Below are 16714 nucleotides of genomic sequence, written 5' to 3' on the forward strand. Positions count from 1 at the left end.
CCACTGAAATATCCGTCTGTCTATCGCTTTTCCTCCTGCACTCACTCTCTGGAGCATGCGCACTAGTACTGAAACAGTTCTGATTTTTAAAATGAGAACTATATGAAGAAGTTAAGAAGTAGGTGAGGTTGAACAGAATGATTTTCTATGACTGAGGCAAAGAAGTGCACACACAGCAAAATAAATAGCCAAGTTTCTATCCGTTATTCTGGTCTCTTCTTCCCCCGTGAGAAAGGCTCTCACTGTGTGTGTAACTGTGGCTGACCTGGAACACGCATATGGCAACGACTGAAGGACCAGCAGCCGCTGCGCCTGCTGGGCCAGCTTTGCCCCGAGCTCCATCGCTCTCTTGCCGCTTCATTCCATGCAGTGCCAACCCTGCTGTTTCCCCAGTAGAAAAAACCAGTGTATAAAACCACCAGTGTCAGGTGTGTATCCGCAAAGTCTCAATTTCTTAAAACGTCAGTCTGAGTCTGTTTATTTCTCTCAAATGCATACAAGACAATAATTACATAGCAACAAATTTTTTGTTCAACAGTGACTTGATTCATAAGCATTTAAAATTTACATAATTTCACATTGATACCCTTTTATTTTTAAATACAATAAGTAAAAAAGCCCCCCAAATAACCAATTTTTATATTTCCTATATATCCTTCTATACATCCGAACTTTAAAAAGTTACAAACTGAACAATTGTACAGAACATATAAATCATGTTTAAAAACTTGAGGTTTTAAAATCACTGCTTCCCCAGTAAGATTCAGAAAAATTCTCCTATTGACACAGTCATAGATGCCAAAGCAAACTGGAGGAGAGGGAAGAAACAGACAGACACAAGTTTGCTGTCTTAACAGTTTACTAATCCTGTCAGTTAAAAATGGTGATGTGGTGAGAAATAACAGCTGGGGTTTAATATGAGGAATGGAGTTTGCCTCGGCCTGAGACATACATTTCAAGTATTTTCCTATTTGATCTGAGCTCGCTTTAGCAAACTGGTGCCAAAACAAATTATTTTCTCCCATACATCCGCTCAATGTCTGCCTGGTAATGTGTCTTAAGTTCTTTGCGTTTCAACTTGAAGGCATCCGTCACCAGACCAGTTTCAGGAGTCCATGGGTCAGGGCTCAAACGAATTTTTACTGGAATTTCAAACTTTTCCAGACTTGCTGAGATGATGAAAACAAGAAAACACAACAGTAAGAACCCACACACATAAGAACGCTGTCAACACTCTCAGCAAAAAGTACAGTTCTTCAAGGCACACCCACCAAATACCCCAAACAAACGAGCAACCCACCAATACCAGTCTCACTTTTCAACCTCAAACATGCAAGTTTCTGAGACATGAGAACTATAACAGCAAAGACCATTTAACAAATTACCTTATCTATAGGAGAATAAATTAAATAAATGATATAGGTATAAAATGGAAGGCAGTTCTGTCATTAAAACAATTGCCTCTATGTGGGTATACACCCCATTACTGAGCTGGAAAAGTGCAGCATGGAGCATTAACTAGACAGACAAGAGCACGAACAGACTCATGGACAGAGATATACACCACACTAGCTCGTGCACCTCCAGGGCTGGGACCAAGGAGGAAGGAAAATGGGGAATTACACTACAAAGAGAATGAAATTATGACATTTGCAGGAAAATGGATAGAACTAGAGATTGTTATGTCAAACAAAATATGCTAGACTCAGAAAGGCAAGCATTACATGTTGCCTTCACATACATAACCTAATTTAAATCTCTCTCTCTCTCTCTCTCTCTCTCTCTCTCTGTGTGTGTGTGTGCGCGTGTGTGTGTGTGTGTGTGTGTGTGTGTGTGTGTGTGTGTGTGTGTGTAACAAGCAAGTGAGAAGAGGTCTGTGAGGGGAAAGAAAATGCCTAAAGTTGAGAAAGAAAAAGGTACAGGATATGCATGACATTAACAACAGAGGGGAAATTACTTGGAAGAACTGGATCAGAAAAGAACAAGAGAGGGGAAACAATGTACAGTGGAATATATGTACAAATGTGTCACAATGGAACATTAATCTGTATGCTAAGTGGTAATAAAACTACATCTTCTGGCTAAACCACTCCTGGGAAAATACACCTAAATGACTATAACTCAACATACCACAGAGACACCTCCAGGTTGACTGTTGCTGCACTCTTACAGCAGTCAAGACGTGGAGCCTAGCAGGGGTAGTGTTATGCACCTCTAATCCAGAAAGAGAGAAAAATACGAAACTGGCCTAGATATCCATCAACAGATCAGCTTACAGAGTGAGTTCAAGGTCAGCATGGGCTACACTCTATCTCAAATACAAGCAAATCAGAGAACAAAGACTCTGAAAAAACATCTGCCAAAGAAGACACATAGGCCAGTAAGTCTGAAAGATAACCAATAAACATAAAAAATGGCAATCAGCCCATAAGAAGATTAACACAAAAGGTGTCTGAAATCAAAAAGCAATCAATAGGGCAGGGATATGGAGAAGTTGGGATTTTTAAACAACAAAGGTTTAAAGGTACCAATTTGTCAAACCATATAGAAAATGATGAAATAATGTTTTAGAAAAACAGTCTGGCTACTCTTTAAAAGGAATTATGAAAAGTTAACCTAGAATCCATTACTTTCACTCACTGGCATGAATGGTCATCAGCCCCACTTTCAACCGTCAAAAGTGAGAAGGCAAATGCCCATGACGAATACTCAAATGTGGTATATATCCATCCACACAATGAAACACTGTCTGACAATAAAAGAGACTGAGGACTGATACATGCTACAACACAGGTGGACTTTGAAAACATGCTAAAACATGAGTCCACTTATGAAACATTCCCAAACTGGCAAGTCTGAAAAGACAGAATGTCTATTAGTGGTTTCTGAGGGCAGGAAACCTCAAGGTTAAGGGACAGTGGCTGCTAATGGGTAAGGATTTTTTCCTAGGGGTAGAGGTGGGAAGGCTGTGCAAGCTGTTGAATATAAAAACCATGCAATTACACATACTAAAAGTGCCAGCTGTATGGTGTGCTCACTGCACTGCAGTGAGCTTGTTACATGTAAAAGTAAGTAAACGGTATATGGCTATTTTCTTATTGGTGTGTGTCTGTGTGTGAGAGCATGTAAGTACAAGTCTCTACACCAGAAAAGCATGTCAGGTGCCCTAGAGCTGTGAACCGAACACCATCCAGAGAGAGCAGCAAGCACCAGCTGCTGAACCATCTTTCCAGACCACTATACAAGTCCTAATGTTTCCATATTCTACCTTACTTAATAATGGCATATGTTTTAATGACTAGTAACAGTATTAGTATTGGATATATACTAAATCAATTTAGAATTAATCCAAAGTTTTAAGTTACTAAAAAATGTTACAAACTAATTTCAAGCCCATAAATTCCCAAACATAATCAAATTGAAATAATGGACCAAAATATTACCTCATTTGGAAAACGCAAATTTAAATTTTTAAAAAATCATATTTAACAGATCCAGGTAAAAGTAAAATGTAATGCTTGTATTATATTTAGTGCCTGGTTCATTTAGACACAAATGTTTATTACTGAACAAGCAATATTAGTCTTTGACAAAAAGAAAAGCAGAGGCCTCCAGGCAGCTGTGAACACTTGCCAGGAGCAGGAGCCACTCCCAGTAGTGTGGTCACTAGTGCGATGCCCCTGCTCCTTCAACAGCCCCTTGTCCATGCTCCTGTAAGTTGTCCAAATGCAAAGAAAGCAGAAGTGGAACTAGCTGGGAAGAAGAAGGAACTAAAGGACAATATAACAGGGGATAGTCAAAATACATCATATGCAGGTATGAAATGTCACGAGACCTGTTATTACATATCATTAACATAAACTAGTCAAATCTTTAATTTAATATAAAAAGAGGTTACAGGACATTCCAGTATAACATACTGGGACCTTTCACCAAGGACTACTGTGCCCTGGAAACAGCAGTGCCCTGAAGAACAGCAGAGAAAAGGCAAAGGCTAAAAGGATGAGAACAGCCAAAGGACTGTAAATCCCAGTTTGGCACTTCATGGTTCAGTGCTTAATATTGTCAACTTAGTAAGACCTAGAGCCACCTGGAAAATGGGAGAATGCTTATGCGAGATTATCATGATTAGGTTAACTCAAGTGAGAAGATCTGCCCACTGTGAGAGGTACTATTCCCCATGCAGCATAAGAAGGATGAAAGCTAGTTGAAGACCAGCACTCACCTCTCTGCTTCTTGACTCTGATGCAATGTACCTGGTTCCCTCAAGCTTTCTGCCACCATAACCTCCCCACCGCGGTGGACTGTACCCTCAACTGGGAGCCAAACTAGACTTTCCCTTCAGCGGCTTTTAGCAGGACATTTTATTATAGCAACAGGAAAAGCAACTAAGATGCTGATAAATTTCAGACTACATAGCCATATACACATTTTTACAAGAAATTACAATTTTTTTAATTTATTTTTTTAAAAAATCAGTTTAGAGGGGCTGGAGAGATGGCTCAGAGGTTAAGAGCACTGACTGCTCTTCCGGAGGTCCTGAGTTCAATTCCTAGCAACCCACATGGTGGTTCACAACCATCTGTAATGAGATCTGGCGCCCTCTTCTGGCCTGCAGGCATACATGGAGGCTGAACACTGTGTACATAATAAATAGATAAATCTTTAAAAAAAAAATCAGTTTAGAGCCAGGCAGTGATGATGTATGCCTTTAATCCCAGCTCTGGAGGCAGAAGTAGGCAGATCTCTGTGAGCTCAAAGCCAGCCTAAACTACAGAGTGAGTTTCAGAATAGCCAGGGCTACAGAGAAACCCCATCTTGAGAAAGCCAAAAAGAAAAAAAAGAGAAAAAAATCAGTTTAGTAGAGCAAAAAACTGAATGTCCTGCAGAATAGCCTGAATAGCGGTGTAAGGTTTCCAGGAAGAAAAGGTTGCATTCTTGCCCTGATAATGTACAGGTTAAATAAATGCATATATCTTTTCACATCTCAGTTCTAAGAGTCCGTTTACAGAACGCTCACCTGAAGTAGCAGCTTCAGAAAGCACTTTAAGAACTTCATTCTCCATTTCACTGCTGTTACACAGCTCTTCCCAAGTCCCTTTAAATCCTTTCCTTCTAGCTAGCTCCGTGAGTTCCTTTTGATTTGGCACAACAAATCCAATTACATAAGAGTGGTAACTGAAACACAAAGAAAGGGTAACTTAGAAAGGAACAAAACAGCATGCACTGTGCTTACTAATGAAACCAATTACCATGGCATTTTATAGCCAACTCTTCACTATTAGAAAAACTATGAACATACATAAAAAGCACCATCATACCTATCTTATACAATGCCTCTTACCACTTAGCACATTTGAGAGCTCTGGCAGAGTTCACTGCAAATAAACCTCATAAATTCTGTGTGCCTAACAATTAGAAGTGGTAATGTAATATACACATTTTTAAAGGGAATTTACATTTTTTCTCAGTTCTTTGAAATGATCAGTAAATTCTTAGAAACGAGATAAGAAAAGTAAACCTGTAAATTATGTTCCTGAAGAACTGCAGCAGCAAGACAAGGTCTTGTCGTGTGCTAGGTGGTGCACATGCCTTTGTCCCAGTACTCAGGAGGAATAGCAGGCAGATCTGAGTCTGAGGCCAGCCAGGTCTATAGAGGGAGTTCAGGACACCAAGGGCTACACAGAGAAACCCTGTCTTGTCAAAAGAAGAGAGGGAGGGAGGGACGGAGGGACGGACGGAGGGAGGGAGAGACGGAGGGAGGGAGGATGAAAGGGAGGGAGGAAGGGAGGGGAAGGGTGGGAGGGAGGAAGGGAGGAAGGGAGAGGGAGGGAGGGAGGGAAGGAGGGAGGGAGGGAAGGAGGGAGGGAGAGGGAGGGAGGGAGGGAGGGGGAAAGGGAGGGAGGGACAGAGGGACGGACGGAGGGAGGGAGAGACGGAGGGAGGGAGGGTGAAAGGGAGGGAGGAGGGAGGGAGGGAGGGAGGGAGGGAGGGGGAGAGAGGAGAGAGAGAGAGAGAGAGAGAGAGAGAGAGAGAGAGAGAGAGAGAGAGAGAGAGAGAGAGAGAGAGAGAGAGAGAGAAAGTGGAGGGGAGGAAGGAAGTCCTGCAATGATACTCATTTTCTTCTGATGAAGAATTTGATTACCAAAGAAACTTAGTATGCACAAAGACAGGTACTGTTTGAGGAATACAAAACAGTGTAAGACAGTATGCCTGCTGGGCAGAAAGGTGGTGGACCCCACACTAGAGAGGCTAAGGCAGGAGGACTGCCATGAATCCAAGGCCAGCCTGAACCTGAAGAAATAACAGCATCATGAAGAAAGGAACATCTGGAGTTATCCTGTTGTTGTTGTTGTTGTTTGGTTTTTGGTTTCTTTGTTTAACAGCTCTGGCTATCCTGGAACTCACTTTATAAAGCAGGTTGGCCTGGAACTCAGGGATCTACCTGCCTCTGTCTCCCTAGTGTACCACCACCACCAGGTTTGGAGGGATTCTTAAATAAGTAAAAACCAGCTCTGGAAAAATGCTGAAGAAAGCAAATGGCTGATTAAAGGGCAGAGTCACTGATGAGCCATGTACAGGGTGCTAACGAGTCAAATCTAGACAAATATTTTTAAAATCCACCATTTTGGGATGGGTGTGTGATGCACACCTTTAATTCCAGCAGCACTTAGGAGGCAGCGGCAGGGGGATTAATGGTGGCTCGGACTACACAGTGAGTTCTAAGACTGTCAGGACTTGTAGAGAGACCCTGCCTCAAAACAAGAATCCACATTTCCAAAATCTGCAACATTTCTTGTTCCAAATATCTCAGAAGACAACTATTCCACTGGACACTCATCCCAAAGTTTACCTCTAAGGTGATTTTCCCATGAAGCCATAACTACGTCAACTGCTACAGACAGGCTTCTTGGCTTAATCATATATAAGTGACTATGATCACTGGAGAAGAATTGCCACTTCATTATAATTTCTGTAACTTCTGTTACAGAAAACGTAGTCAGGTCTAATCTCCCATTCCATCACATTTCCCAATACAGCTCTAGGCTTCTAAACTTCTAAGGGACTGTGAGGCTGTGGCTACCAGGGCCAGCAGTAAGCATGCTCAAACTGCAGGTCAGAAGGACAGGAAGAAGGCCTGTAGGAAGACACTGCTAATTCCCCTTGCCTCTGATTGGGTCTGCAAAGTTTCCCTGTGCAGACACACAGGTAGCTAGGTGCTGAGGCAGCAGGAAGGAGAATTTATTTTCCTAAACTCTGCACTCAGGACATTCACAGAGAGATGTAAAGCAGCACACAACAGGAAGACAAAGGAGAACACCACAGGGAAGTACCAGTTCACTAGCTGGAAAGAGGTGGTGGTGGCCATTAAGTCAGAACGGTTCGAGTGATCTCTCAAGGGTCCATATGGGTTGTGACTGCTCACTGTACGCCCACCAACTCTATACACTCTGTGCAGGCTCCACGGCTCACCTGTTTGCATATGCACAAATGTTATCTATCAGTGGGAGGTTCTTCAGAGCCGCCTCTACTTTCCCAAGAGAAACATACTCTCCTGCCTGTAGTTTCACCAGGTCCTTTTTACGATCTGCACAGAACAAAGGCAGAAACAATGAGATCAACAGTTAACATCTTAAGCACATATAGATACTATCACCAAGTTATTTAAAACTTTTCTCAATTAAGCATTGATGGATGCTCTAAAGTTGAGATTATATAATAAAATCAGACCCTAATTTTCTATAATTAAATAAATCTTTTAGTGGAAAGTTTTACTTACAGGACATCATCCCCACAACGTCAATATATTCTACGGAGCAGATATGCTCCTGGCACTCACTGGGACCTAGCAGGTAAGTCAACTGTGCAAGACAATGGGCAAACGTATACTACCCAGGGAAGAATGACACAAAACAGCATCCACACAGCACAGCATCTGTGGATTTGGAAGGGGTTCTTGCAAGTGGGGCCTGAGATGAGTTTTGTTGACAAGAGCTGAAAGTATTCCGGTGGAACAGCACTGACATGGGCCGTTCCGTGAAGTCACTGGAGCATAAATGAGAGGGGAAACAATCCCAAAGAGGCAGGGAGGTGCATGATGGCTGTGTAAATAAACACCCTGAACTGAACTCCCAGCAGCCATTCAAGGCTTTCTAGAATAATGAAGTTTCCCCCATTGCATGATGGAAGTAAAAAGGTTTGGAGGGGTACAGAGAGGAAGAAAGGGAATCCTCATGAGAGGGTGGCAGAAGGCACAGGCCTGGCCTGCAAATGTAGAAAGACAGAAAAAGATGTTGAGGCACATGTACCACCATGAAACAGGGATGCAGAGCTGGTGGAAAGGAAGCCTTCAAGTTATGGCGAGGTGTTGTGCAGCAATTTCCCACAAGAAACAATAACTTTCCATCTGCAGGGAAGAGCCTCAACACTCAGACCTTACTTACTTTCCTAAGTAAGCCTATCTTATCTTTGCATAAGCCTATGCAAAGGCTCTAGGACTGCAATTCTCAACTTGTGGGTCACGACCCCTGCTGGGAGTCAGACGACCCTTTCAGAGAGGTTGCCTAGGACCTTCAGAAAATAGAGATATTTACACTCTGATTTATAAAAGTAGCAAAATTATAGTTATGAAGTAGCAAGGAAATAATTTTATGGTGGGGGTCATCATAACATGAGGAACTATATTAAAGGGTCCCAGCATTAGGAAGGTTGAGAACCAGTGGTCTAGGAAGTCCCTGATGCACTAGACCCCTCCCTTCTCAGGCTTATGTAAGTAGTAAAGGCTACTAAGAGATACTCTTAGATAATCCAAGCTGCCCAGAGAGGCTCAGACGAACTGAGCTGCCAAGAAGAGACCTCTTCAATTTATCAGTCTGCCAGCAAAGTCATGCAGGAAGCTCATGAGTTCCCACTTCACTCATGCTGGGGTGGACTTTTCTTGATGTCACTTGACTTCGAGTCGTTCCTGCTTCGATGAGCAATCTTTCACCCATTTACCCACTCCTTAGTCACAAGTTCCTGTAAGACCTTAGTGCACTAAATTGGACTTTGGTGATATCAGTATCGACACAAACCATGGAGAATGACTAAGGTTAACTAACAATGATTACAATCTGTGGTCGAACAGCTTTTACAGCCTTATCCATAATGTGTCAAGCTTTAAGAACACTTGGTCCCTCTTTATTATGTTGTATTTTGGGGATAAGAGCCCGTCTCATTATTACAGAGATAAGCTCTTTCACTGTTAAACAGTCTCTCCAAACACAGGCACCTCTCCGTAAAAGGCATTTCGGAAGCACTTACTTTCAAGAAAGGATTCAGGGGCTGAAGAGATGGCTCAACATCATGTACTTTAAAGGACATGGGTTCAATTTCCCAGTGCCCACAAGGTGACTTACAACCATCTGTAACTTCAGTTGCAGGGGATTTAATACCTTCTTCTAATATCAATAGACACCATGCACACATGTAATGCACATGCATACATGTAGGCAAAACAGTCATACATATAATAAAAAATAGAGAAAGAAGGACAGGGAGGGAGGGAGAGAGGGAGAGGGGAAAGAAAGAAGAAAGAAAGAAAGAAAGAAAGAAAGAAAGAAAGAAAGAAAGAAAGAAAGAAAGAAAGAAAGACAAAGAAACAAAGACTTCAATGGCTCACCAATAATCTTCAGACACCCATCAGGGTCAAACTCCCCGATATCTCCAGTGCAGAGCCACCGCTGTCCATTTTCATCTTCAAAGAAATCAGTCTGTGTTTTCGCTTCATTTTTGTAGTACCCCATTGTCACATTTTGGCCACCAATAAGAATTTCACCTCTGGGATGTGGTTTATCAGTATTAAAATAGCCACCTGAAAAGCACAAATAAACCATATAGGTATTGCATAAAAATTCAAAACTATTAGTTTCTAAGTATAGATCTTATTTTAACCAATTAGAGTCCCAGGATAAATAAAGCAGATACTGTGGCTAAACATTATCAAAAAGCTAGCACCAAACTTTCAATCATTCAATAATGAGCATCCACACTTTTTAAGCTACAATTTCAAAAAAATGAATATTCTAAATTCCAGCATCCTTCTCCTATTATGTAAAATAATTACAAAGTTTCTACTTGGTCCATATATCATGCTAGAAAAATTATAAAAGAACTGTCAAATATTAAATAATAGAACAAATCCCTTCATAAAATCACACTAATACATACTTAGAAGCTTGTTCTTTCACATAATTTTAGATTGAGTTCAAATTTTATTGACTATTTCTAATGTATGCAAAAAACAGATGACAAATGTTATCAGTCTTAGAATCTTTAGAAAGGAGAGGTATGTCCCGATAGATCACAGATAATCCATATGCTTTGATATGAAACAAATATCTCTACAGTGGTTTTTATTTTAAATAGAATAAACAACAATTTTTATAGAATTAAAGTGCAATTTTTCCTTAAAAAAAAAACTTTGCTTGAAGCCCTTGGGGAAAAGGAAAATTATGATAATCCATATTAAATAAATGTGATTTTTTTTCTTCTACTAAGTGAAATTATGACTACTCTTTTATTACATTTATTCTTCTCCCTTCGCATCTCACCCCTCGTGTATGTATGTGTGTATGTGTATGTGTGCATGCAAGTAGGCATATGCATGTACACATAAACTACAGCATAAAGGTCAGTTCATTCTGTTTGACAACCATATGGGTTCTAGGGATTGACCTCGGGTCCTGAGGATCAGAGACAAGTGCCTTTGCCTGATGAGCCATCTTGTTGGCCCTCCTAACTTATAACACTATTCAAGTAGCACATTTCTCAAATTTCTGCTATCATTTTTACTTTAGGTAACTTATGTAATAAAATGATAACCAAGAGACTAGGGGAGACTACTCAATCAGTAAAGAGTTTGCTGTGTAAGAAGACATAAGGTCAGCTGCCAAAAATCGTATTAAAAAGCCATGCATGGTGCACAGGCTTGTCATCTCAGCACTCAGGAGGCAGAGACAGACTCCGAGGGCTCACTGGCCAGCCAGCCTAGCCTAACCCACAGTCTCAGTTTCAGAAAACAAGGTAGACATGGCCTCTGAGGAATAACATCAAGACTGACATCTAGCCTCCACACACATGAACACACACACATACAGTAAGTAAAAAAAAAAATCCTATTCTTCGGAATCAATTCTGAAGCATGCAAGTTAAGTACATCTGTTCAGTTCTATATAAACACAGGTAATATAACAAAATGAACACTTAAAATTTTACATTCTAAAATATGCAACAAAAGGAACTAGCGTACATTTCTATTTCGGTCTTATAAAAGTTAATATTCTGTGACTAAAATAAGTTTTACCTTCCTCCCAGTTCTTTAATTTGATTTCACAGCAAACTAATGGTGCCCCCACTCTGCCGGTATTGTAGTCCCACACTAAAAGGCAAAGGGAGAAAAAGTATTTGAGAACCGTGGCTAACCAATTGCTTCCTTTTCCTAAGCGATTTAAAACGATGATTTATCCTAAGCCCTGGGGAGCCAGCCTCATCCCCAAGAGAATCCTCACAAACAGACATGAGCCACAGGATGCACGCTCTGCTCAGCACAGGGCACTTTTTAAAGACCTGAATTATTTCTGAAACTGATTTTACTTGTTATGCAGAGTTTGGGGCTTACTAAGACATTTCAAACAGATTTTAAGCAAAAGAGTTACAGAAAGAGAGGCCTTCAGGAAGTAAAACAGGCACGCCCAGGTACATGGGCACAGCCTTCTCTCAGTTTCAAATGGTTTGGAGTCTACATTAGCAACTGAAAGTCCTATGAAACCAGGCACACCGCTCTACATCCCAGGAATCTCTGCCTATCACACGTCCTCACACGTGTAAGTGGCTGCCCAGTTCCCAAGCTGGGAGCCCTATCTTACAGGACAGAGGAGCACAGCAGCCCACACCTAGTCTACTTCCTTGCTAGGTCTTACAGCACTGCAATGCTGACCGTCTCTCCCATCTTTCCCCGGATCACTATTTCGAGGCTGTGGCATCTCTCACATCATCTTCAACAATCATACCATACTTAAGATTCTACAGTTACAGCTGAAAGCCAGAAGAAAACTCCCAAGATCTTGTAGCACAACCCCAGAATGATGAATTATTAGTACACTGTGATTCTTCATCAAAGACCATTCAAATGCCAGAAATAAATCTGAGCTTTGGTACCTAAATGACTAGTTTAAAAAAAAAACAAAAACAAAACAAAAAATCACTAGTCTATAATTGCTGGGATAAAATAAAAATACAAAACAATGCTTCTTGGAAAACATCCTTCTTAGAATATTCAGTTTTTAATATCATATAACAATATATAATACTACCACTTCATCCAATACATCCTAAAATTATCTATCAACAATTACAGTACCCGAGTTAATCACAATTCTATTATTCAAACATTATTCAAAACATTGACTACTCATGTATTTTTAAAAAATAACTCATAACAAATTGGGGGGGGGGCTACACTATACCCCAGCCTCTGATAGGCACACAGGGGACATCTCAGATGACAGCACCTACCTTCTGTAATTGTTCCAGCCCCTGTTGATTCCGTGAGTCCATACCCCTGACCAACGGGACAGCAGAAACAGATATTCATGAATCGTTGTGTCGTTGCAGAAAGTGGAGCACCACCACACAACAAAAGGCGAATATTTCCACCCAGTAGCCTTCGAACATTCCGGAAAACAAAGCTAAAAGTACCAATAGAAAATTCCAAGACTTTTAAAGCAGAGTGGTAGTTTGAATAAAAATGGGCAACACAGGCTCATATACGTGAGTGTTTGGTTTCCAACTGTTTCAAATTAGAAAGGATTAGTAGGTGTGCTCCTTCTGGAGAGGAAGTGACACAATGACTAGCCTTTAAGGTTACAATACCAGCACCATTCCTAGTTGGCGCCTTGGCTTGGGGTGCAAGCTCTCAGTTACTGATCCAGTGGCCAGCGGGGTACCTGCCTGCCTGCTGCCATGCTCCCTGCAATGGTGGACATGGAGTAAACCCTCTAAAACTGTAAGCAAGACCCCAATTACATGCTTTCTTCTATAAACTGCCTTAGTCATGGTGACTCTTTGCATCAATAGAAAAATAACTAAGCCAGCAGAATGTAGTTTTCCAAATCTCTAACCTCTCTGTTAAATGGAGCTTTTGAGATTAAGTAACGTAATCAAAGTGATACAGCCAGTTCAGGAGATTAGCCTGAGTCACTCTGTCTTAAATATCAGAGGTACAATCAGCAAAGAAAATGTCATTTCCTCAGTTATTTTTCATGTAATAGATAAACAGAAAATTGGTATATTTAATTGTTTATAGTAATAGATTTCCTTTTTAATGAACAGAGAATTTGCTATCATAAATGCATATTATATGCCACATCCTCAAATAATTTATTAGAAGCAAATTAATTTTATGCTTGTATTATTCATTAGGAATTAATGCAAGTTTTATGTACAGAAATCTCTTATAAAAATCTGTCTAAAAATCTATCTAATACAAACTTTGAGGTGTTTATATTATAGCTTTAAAAATATGCAAATTATCTGGAAGCAACTTTAAAAAGAAAGTATTTAAAATATCTATTTGATATGCTTCTGAAAAACACTAGCAAAAAAGACTGCTTATAACTCAAGTAAAAGACGAGGAGCGAGGCTGGGAATGGCTTAGTGGTGCTGCTTGCTTACCGAGACGCACACCCTAGGGTTGGCCCCAAAGCTATGGAAACTGAAGTTTGTTAAGCATTTTAAAAGGATGAAGACTACATGGCAATCATTTTATTAGTTGTATTAAGGCTGGATGTGGTGGCATACACCTTAAGTCTTATGCTCTAAAACTGAGCTATCCAGTCTCTTAACCTTAGCCCTCAGAAAGAAGACCCTATCATCAAAAAGAAAAAAATTTATCAGACTCTACATCTTCCTAAAATAGATAAAAAGTCTAAAAAAAAAAAACCAATAATGTAAAGCATCTGAAAACTATGCTTATATTCTCATTAAAAAAAACATATAGTTGAACAGTGTTGGTGCATGCTTTTAATCCTAGCACTTGGGAGGTAGCAGCAGGCCAATTTCTTTGAGTTCAAGGCCAGTCTGATCTACAATATAAGTTCCAGGAGAGCCAAGGCTATTATACAGTGAAACACTCAAAAGAAAAAAATCCTATTTTCACTTTATAATTTTCAAACTATTTGGTACTCTTTAGTAATACTACAAAAACAGAGATGAAGGGTGGGGGACAATCTTTTAAAGCTTTAAAAATAAAAGTTGATAATTTTCACCAATATGCATATCCAAATAAATTTTAAAGTAGTGTTTTGAAACTTACATCGTTAAAAATCTAAGTACTATATTAAACACAACAAAATGATAACTAAAACTTTTTCAGTTCTTATGCAGGAAGGACTGTTACAGTCCCTCTGACTTTTCAAGTGAATTTCTTAGTACACAGCCCAAAATGGCCTGGAGCTTGCTATGAAGCCCAAGCTGGCCTTGGACTTTTTTTTTTTTTTCCCCTGAGACAGGGTTTCTCTGCAGCTTTTTTAGAGCCTGTCCTGGAACTAGCTCTTGTAGACCAGGCTGGCCTCGAACTCACAGAGATCCGCCTGCCTCTGCCTCCCGAGTGCTGGGATTAAAGGCGTGCGCCACCACCGCCCGGCGGCCTTGGACTTTTTTAAGAGGCCAAGGCAGCACTGGTGTCCAGCTCTCGCATGCTCCCACCACCCACCCTTTCTACAAAACACTGAATCACCTCGGCAGCCCCCAGCCACAGGGATTTCAGGCCTGAGCCACTGCAACCATGGTACGTAGGCCTCAATCCCTGGCCTGCTGATGGGAACTGGCATTAACACAAAGAACTGGCTTTACTCACCGGTCACAGAGTGGAGTACTGCACCCTTTGGCAATCTGTTCCATCTTATAATTATAGGCCAAAATAAACAAGTTTCGTTGAAAACTACTCATTTCATTCACTTTATTCATGACATTTTTGTAGATCCGATCCATGATTTCCTAGACATATAAATAAGTTCATTAATTATATGAGCAATCTTCATATTTACATCATATCCATAGCATCAATATTCCTAATTATCATGTATATTATGTAGGGTAGTTTTGAGAAGCATGTGCCATGGTGCATATGCATCTGAGTCTCTCCTTCTGCCATCATCTGGGACTTAGGAATTGAACCCAGGTCCTCAGACTGTGTAACAAGCTCTTGACCCACCCCACTCAGCTACCTTACCACCAAGACACTAAGTCATTTTAAAGATAAATTCTATCAGGACTAAAAATATAAGTAGAATCACACTTAGTTTTATCACCCCATCACCTGCAGCTGACAGCACATCCTGAGTGCCTGATATGAAAGAACAGGCAGTTCTTACCGGAACAGCTGCCATCAGGGTTGGCTTCAACATGGATGTGTCTCCTTTGCTTCCTTTTTTTATTTTTGAAGACTACAAAACACAAAAAAATAACATATATTTATAAAGATCTTGAACTTAAGCCACACGGTGCTGGTGTACACATTTAATCCCAGCACTGGAGTGGCAGAGGCAGGCAGATCTCTGTGAGTTCAAGGCCAGGCTGATCTACAAAGCTCCAGGACAACCAAGGCTACCCAGAGAAATCCTGTCTTAAAAAAAAATCTTTAACTTAAAAACTTAATGGCATTCTTAGCTCAAAAGCATATGATAAACTTACCTCTTTCAATGTATTTATATTCTAAAATGTCTACTTAAAAATAATTAGCAATATGGCTGGGCAGTGGTGGCACACGCCTTTAATGCCTTTAATCCCAACACTCGGGAGGCAGAGGCAGGAGAATCTCTGTGAGTTCGAGGCCAGCCTGGTCTACAAGAGCTAGTTCTAGGACAGGCTCCGAAGCTACAGAGAAACACCTGTCTTGGGGGGAAAAATAGCAATAATTTAACTTGAAACAGACAGGAAAAGAAATGTTAAAAATACTTTTTAGTATATGAAATCACAGATAATTTACCTGATCTGCTAAAGTCTGTGGTGAAGAGTAGCCGATTCGACATCCATGAGAAAGACACACAAGTTCAGCACTCAATTCTAGAACATGGGCCAGGGGCAAATAGCCAATGTATACATCTTCCTCTCTGAAAGAAATGACAGATAAAAGCAAGGGTCATGGGAGCTCTCTGCCAAAGTGACCACAGCAGGCTTCTAGACACATGGTGGAATAGCTATGCACCCACTGAGGCTCCCTGCTGATGGGGCACAGATACGACAGACAGAAAGGAAAAAAAAATTACATTTCAATCCAAACTACAGTTCAATTTAAAAACAAAGAATATGTGGTCTGTTGCAGAAGACTGGGGTCTGAGTGGTCTTTTAAACAACAGGAAGCCACTGTGTAAGAGATAACCTTTAGAGTTAGTGGTTATCTACTGTGACTCTCTTCAATGCCTGTTCTAGGAGCTGGATTCAGTACTAAATTGTAAAATATAACTTAATATGTAAGAAAATATGCATATTCATGTATTTTTCAAGAAATGGCCCTGCATCTGCGAACAAGAAGCCCAAGGGAAAGTGCTGTCCAGCTTTCCCAGCTCTGCTCCCACATCCCATCCACAGCTACCGCATGTGTCTCAATGCGTGAGTGTCTGCGCATAAAGGCAACAAAAATGGCAGTGCACCAGCTCCGTCGTCATAACAGTGT

At 40.6% G+C, this 16714-nt stretch overlaps 1 protein-coding gene across 2 annotated transcripts in view; it reads right to left on the reverse strand.

Moving 5' to 3' along the window:
- Window positions 1–462: 462 nt before the first annotated feature.
- The window catches only part of Acsl3 (acyl-CoA synthetase long chain family member 3), a 49337-nt gene continuing 33085 nt past the window's right edge, over window positions 463–16714 (reverse strand). For both annotated transcript variants that reach the window (XM_038339349.1, XM_038339350.1), the window contains exons 7-15: window positions 16028–16151; window positions 15414–15485; window positions 14897–15036; window positions 12556–12728; window positions 11345–11419; window positions 9662–9853; window positions 7474–7588; window positions 5021–5178; window positions 463–1169 (exon numbers count right to left, since the gene is read on the reverse strand). In XM_038339349.1, coding sequence (XP_038195277.1) covers window positions 1012–1169; window positions 5021–5178; window positions 7474–7588; window positions 9662–9853; window positions 11345–11419; window positions 12556–12728; window positions 14897–15036; window positions 15414–15485; window positions 16028–16151 — 1207 coding nt within the window. In that variant the 3' untranslated portion in view covers window positions 463–1011. The remainder of the gene's footprint in view (window positions 1170–5020; window positions 5179–7473; window positions 7589–9661; window positions 9854–11344; window positions 11420–12555; window positions 12729–14896; window positions 15037–15413; window positions 15486–16027; window positions 16152–16714) is intronic.

Source organism: Arvicola amphibius, chromosome 8 (assembly GCF_903992535.2).
Source record: "Arvicola amphibius chromosome 8, mArvAmp1.2, whole genome shotgun sequence".
Classification (NCBI taxonomy): domain Eukaryota; kingdom Metazoa; phylum Chordata; class Mammalia; order Rodentia; family Cricetidae; genus Arvicola; species Arvicola amphibius.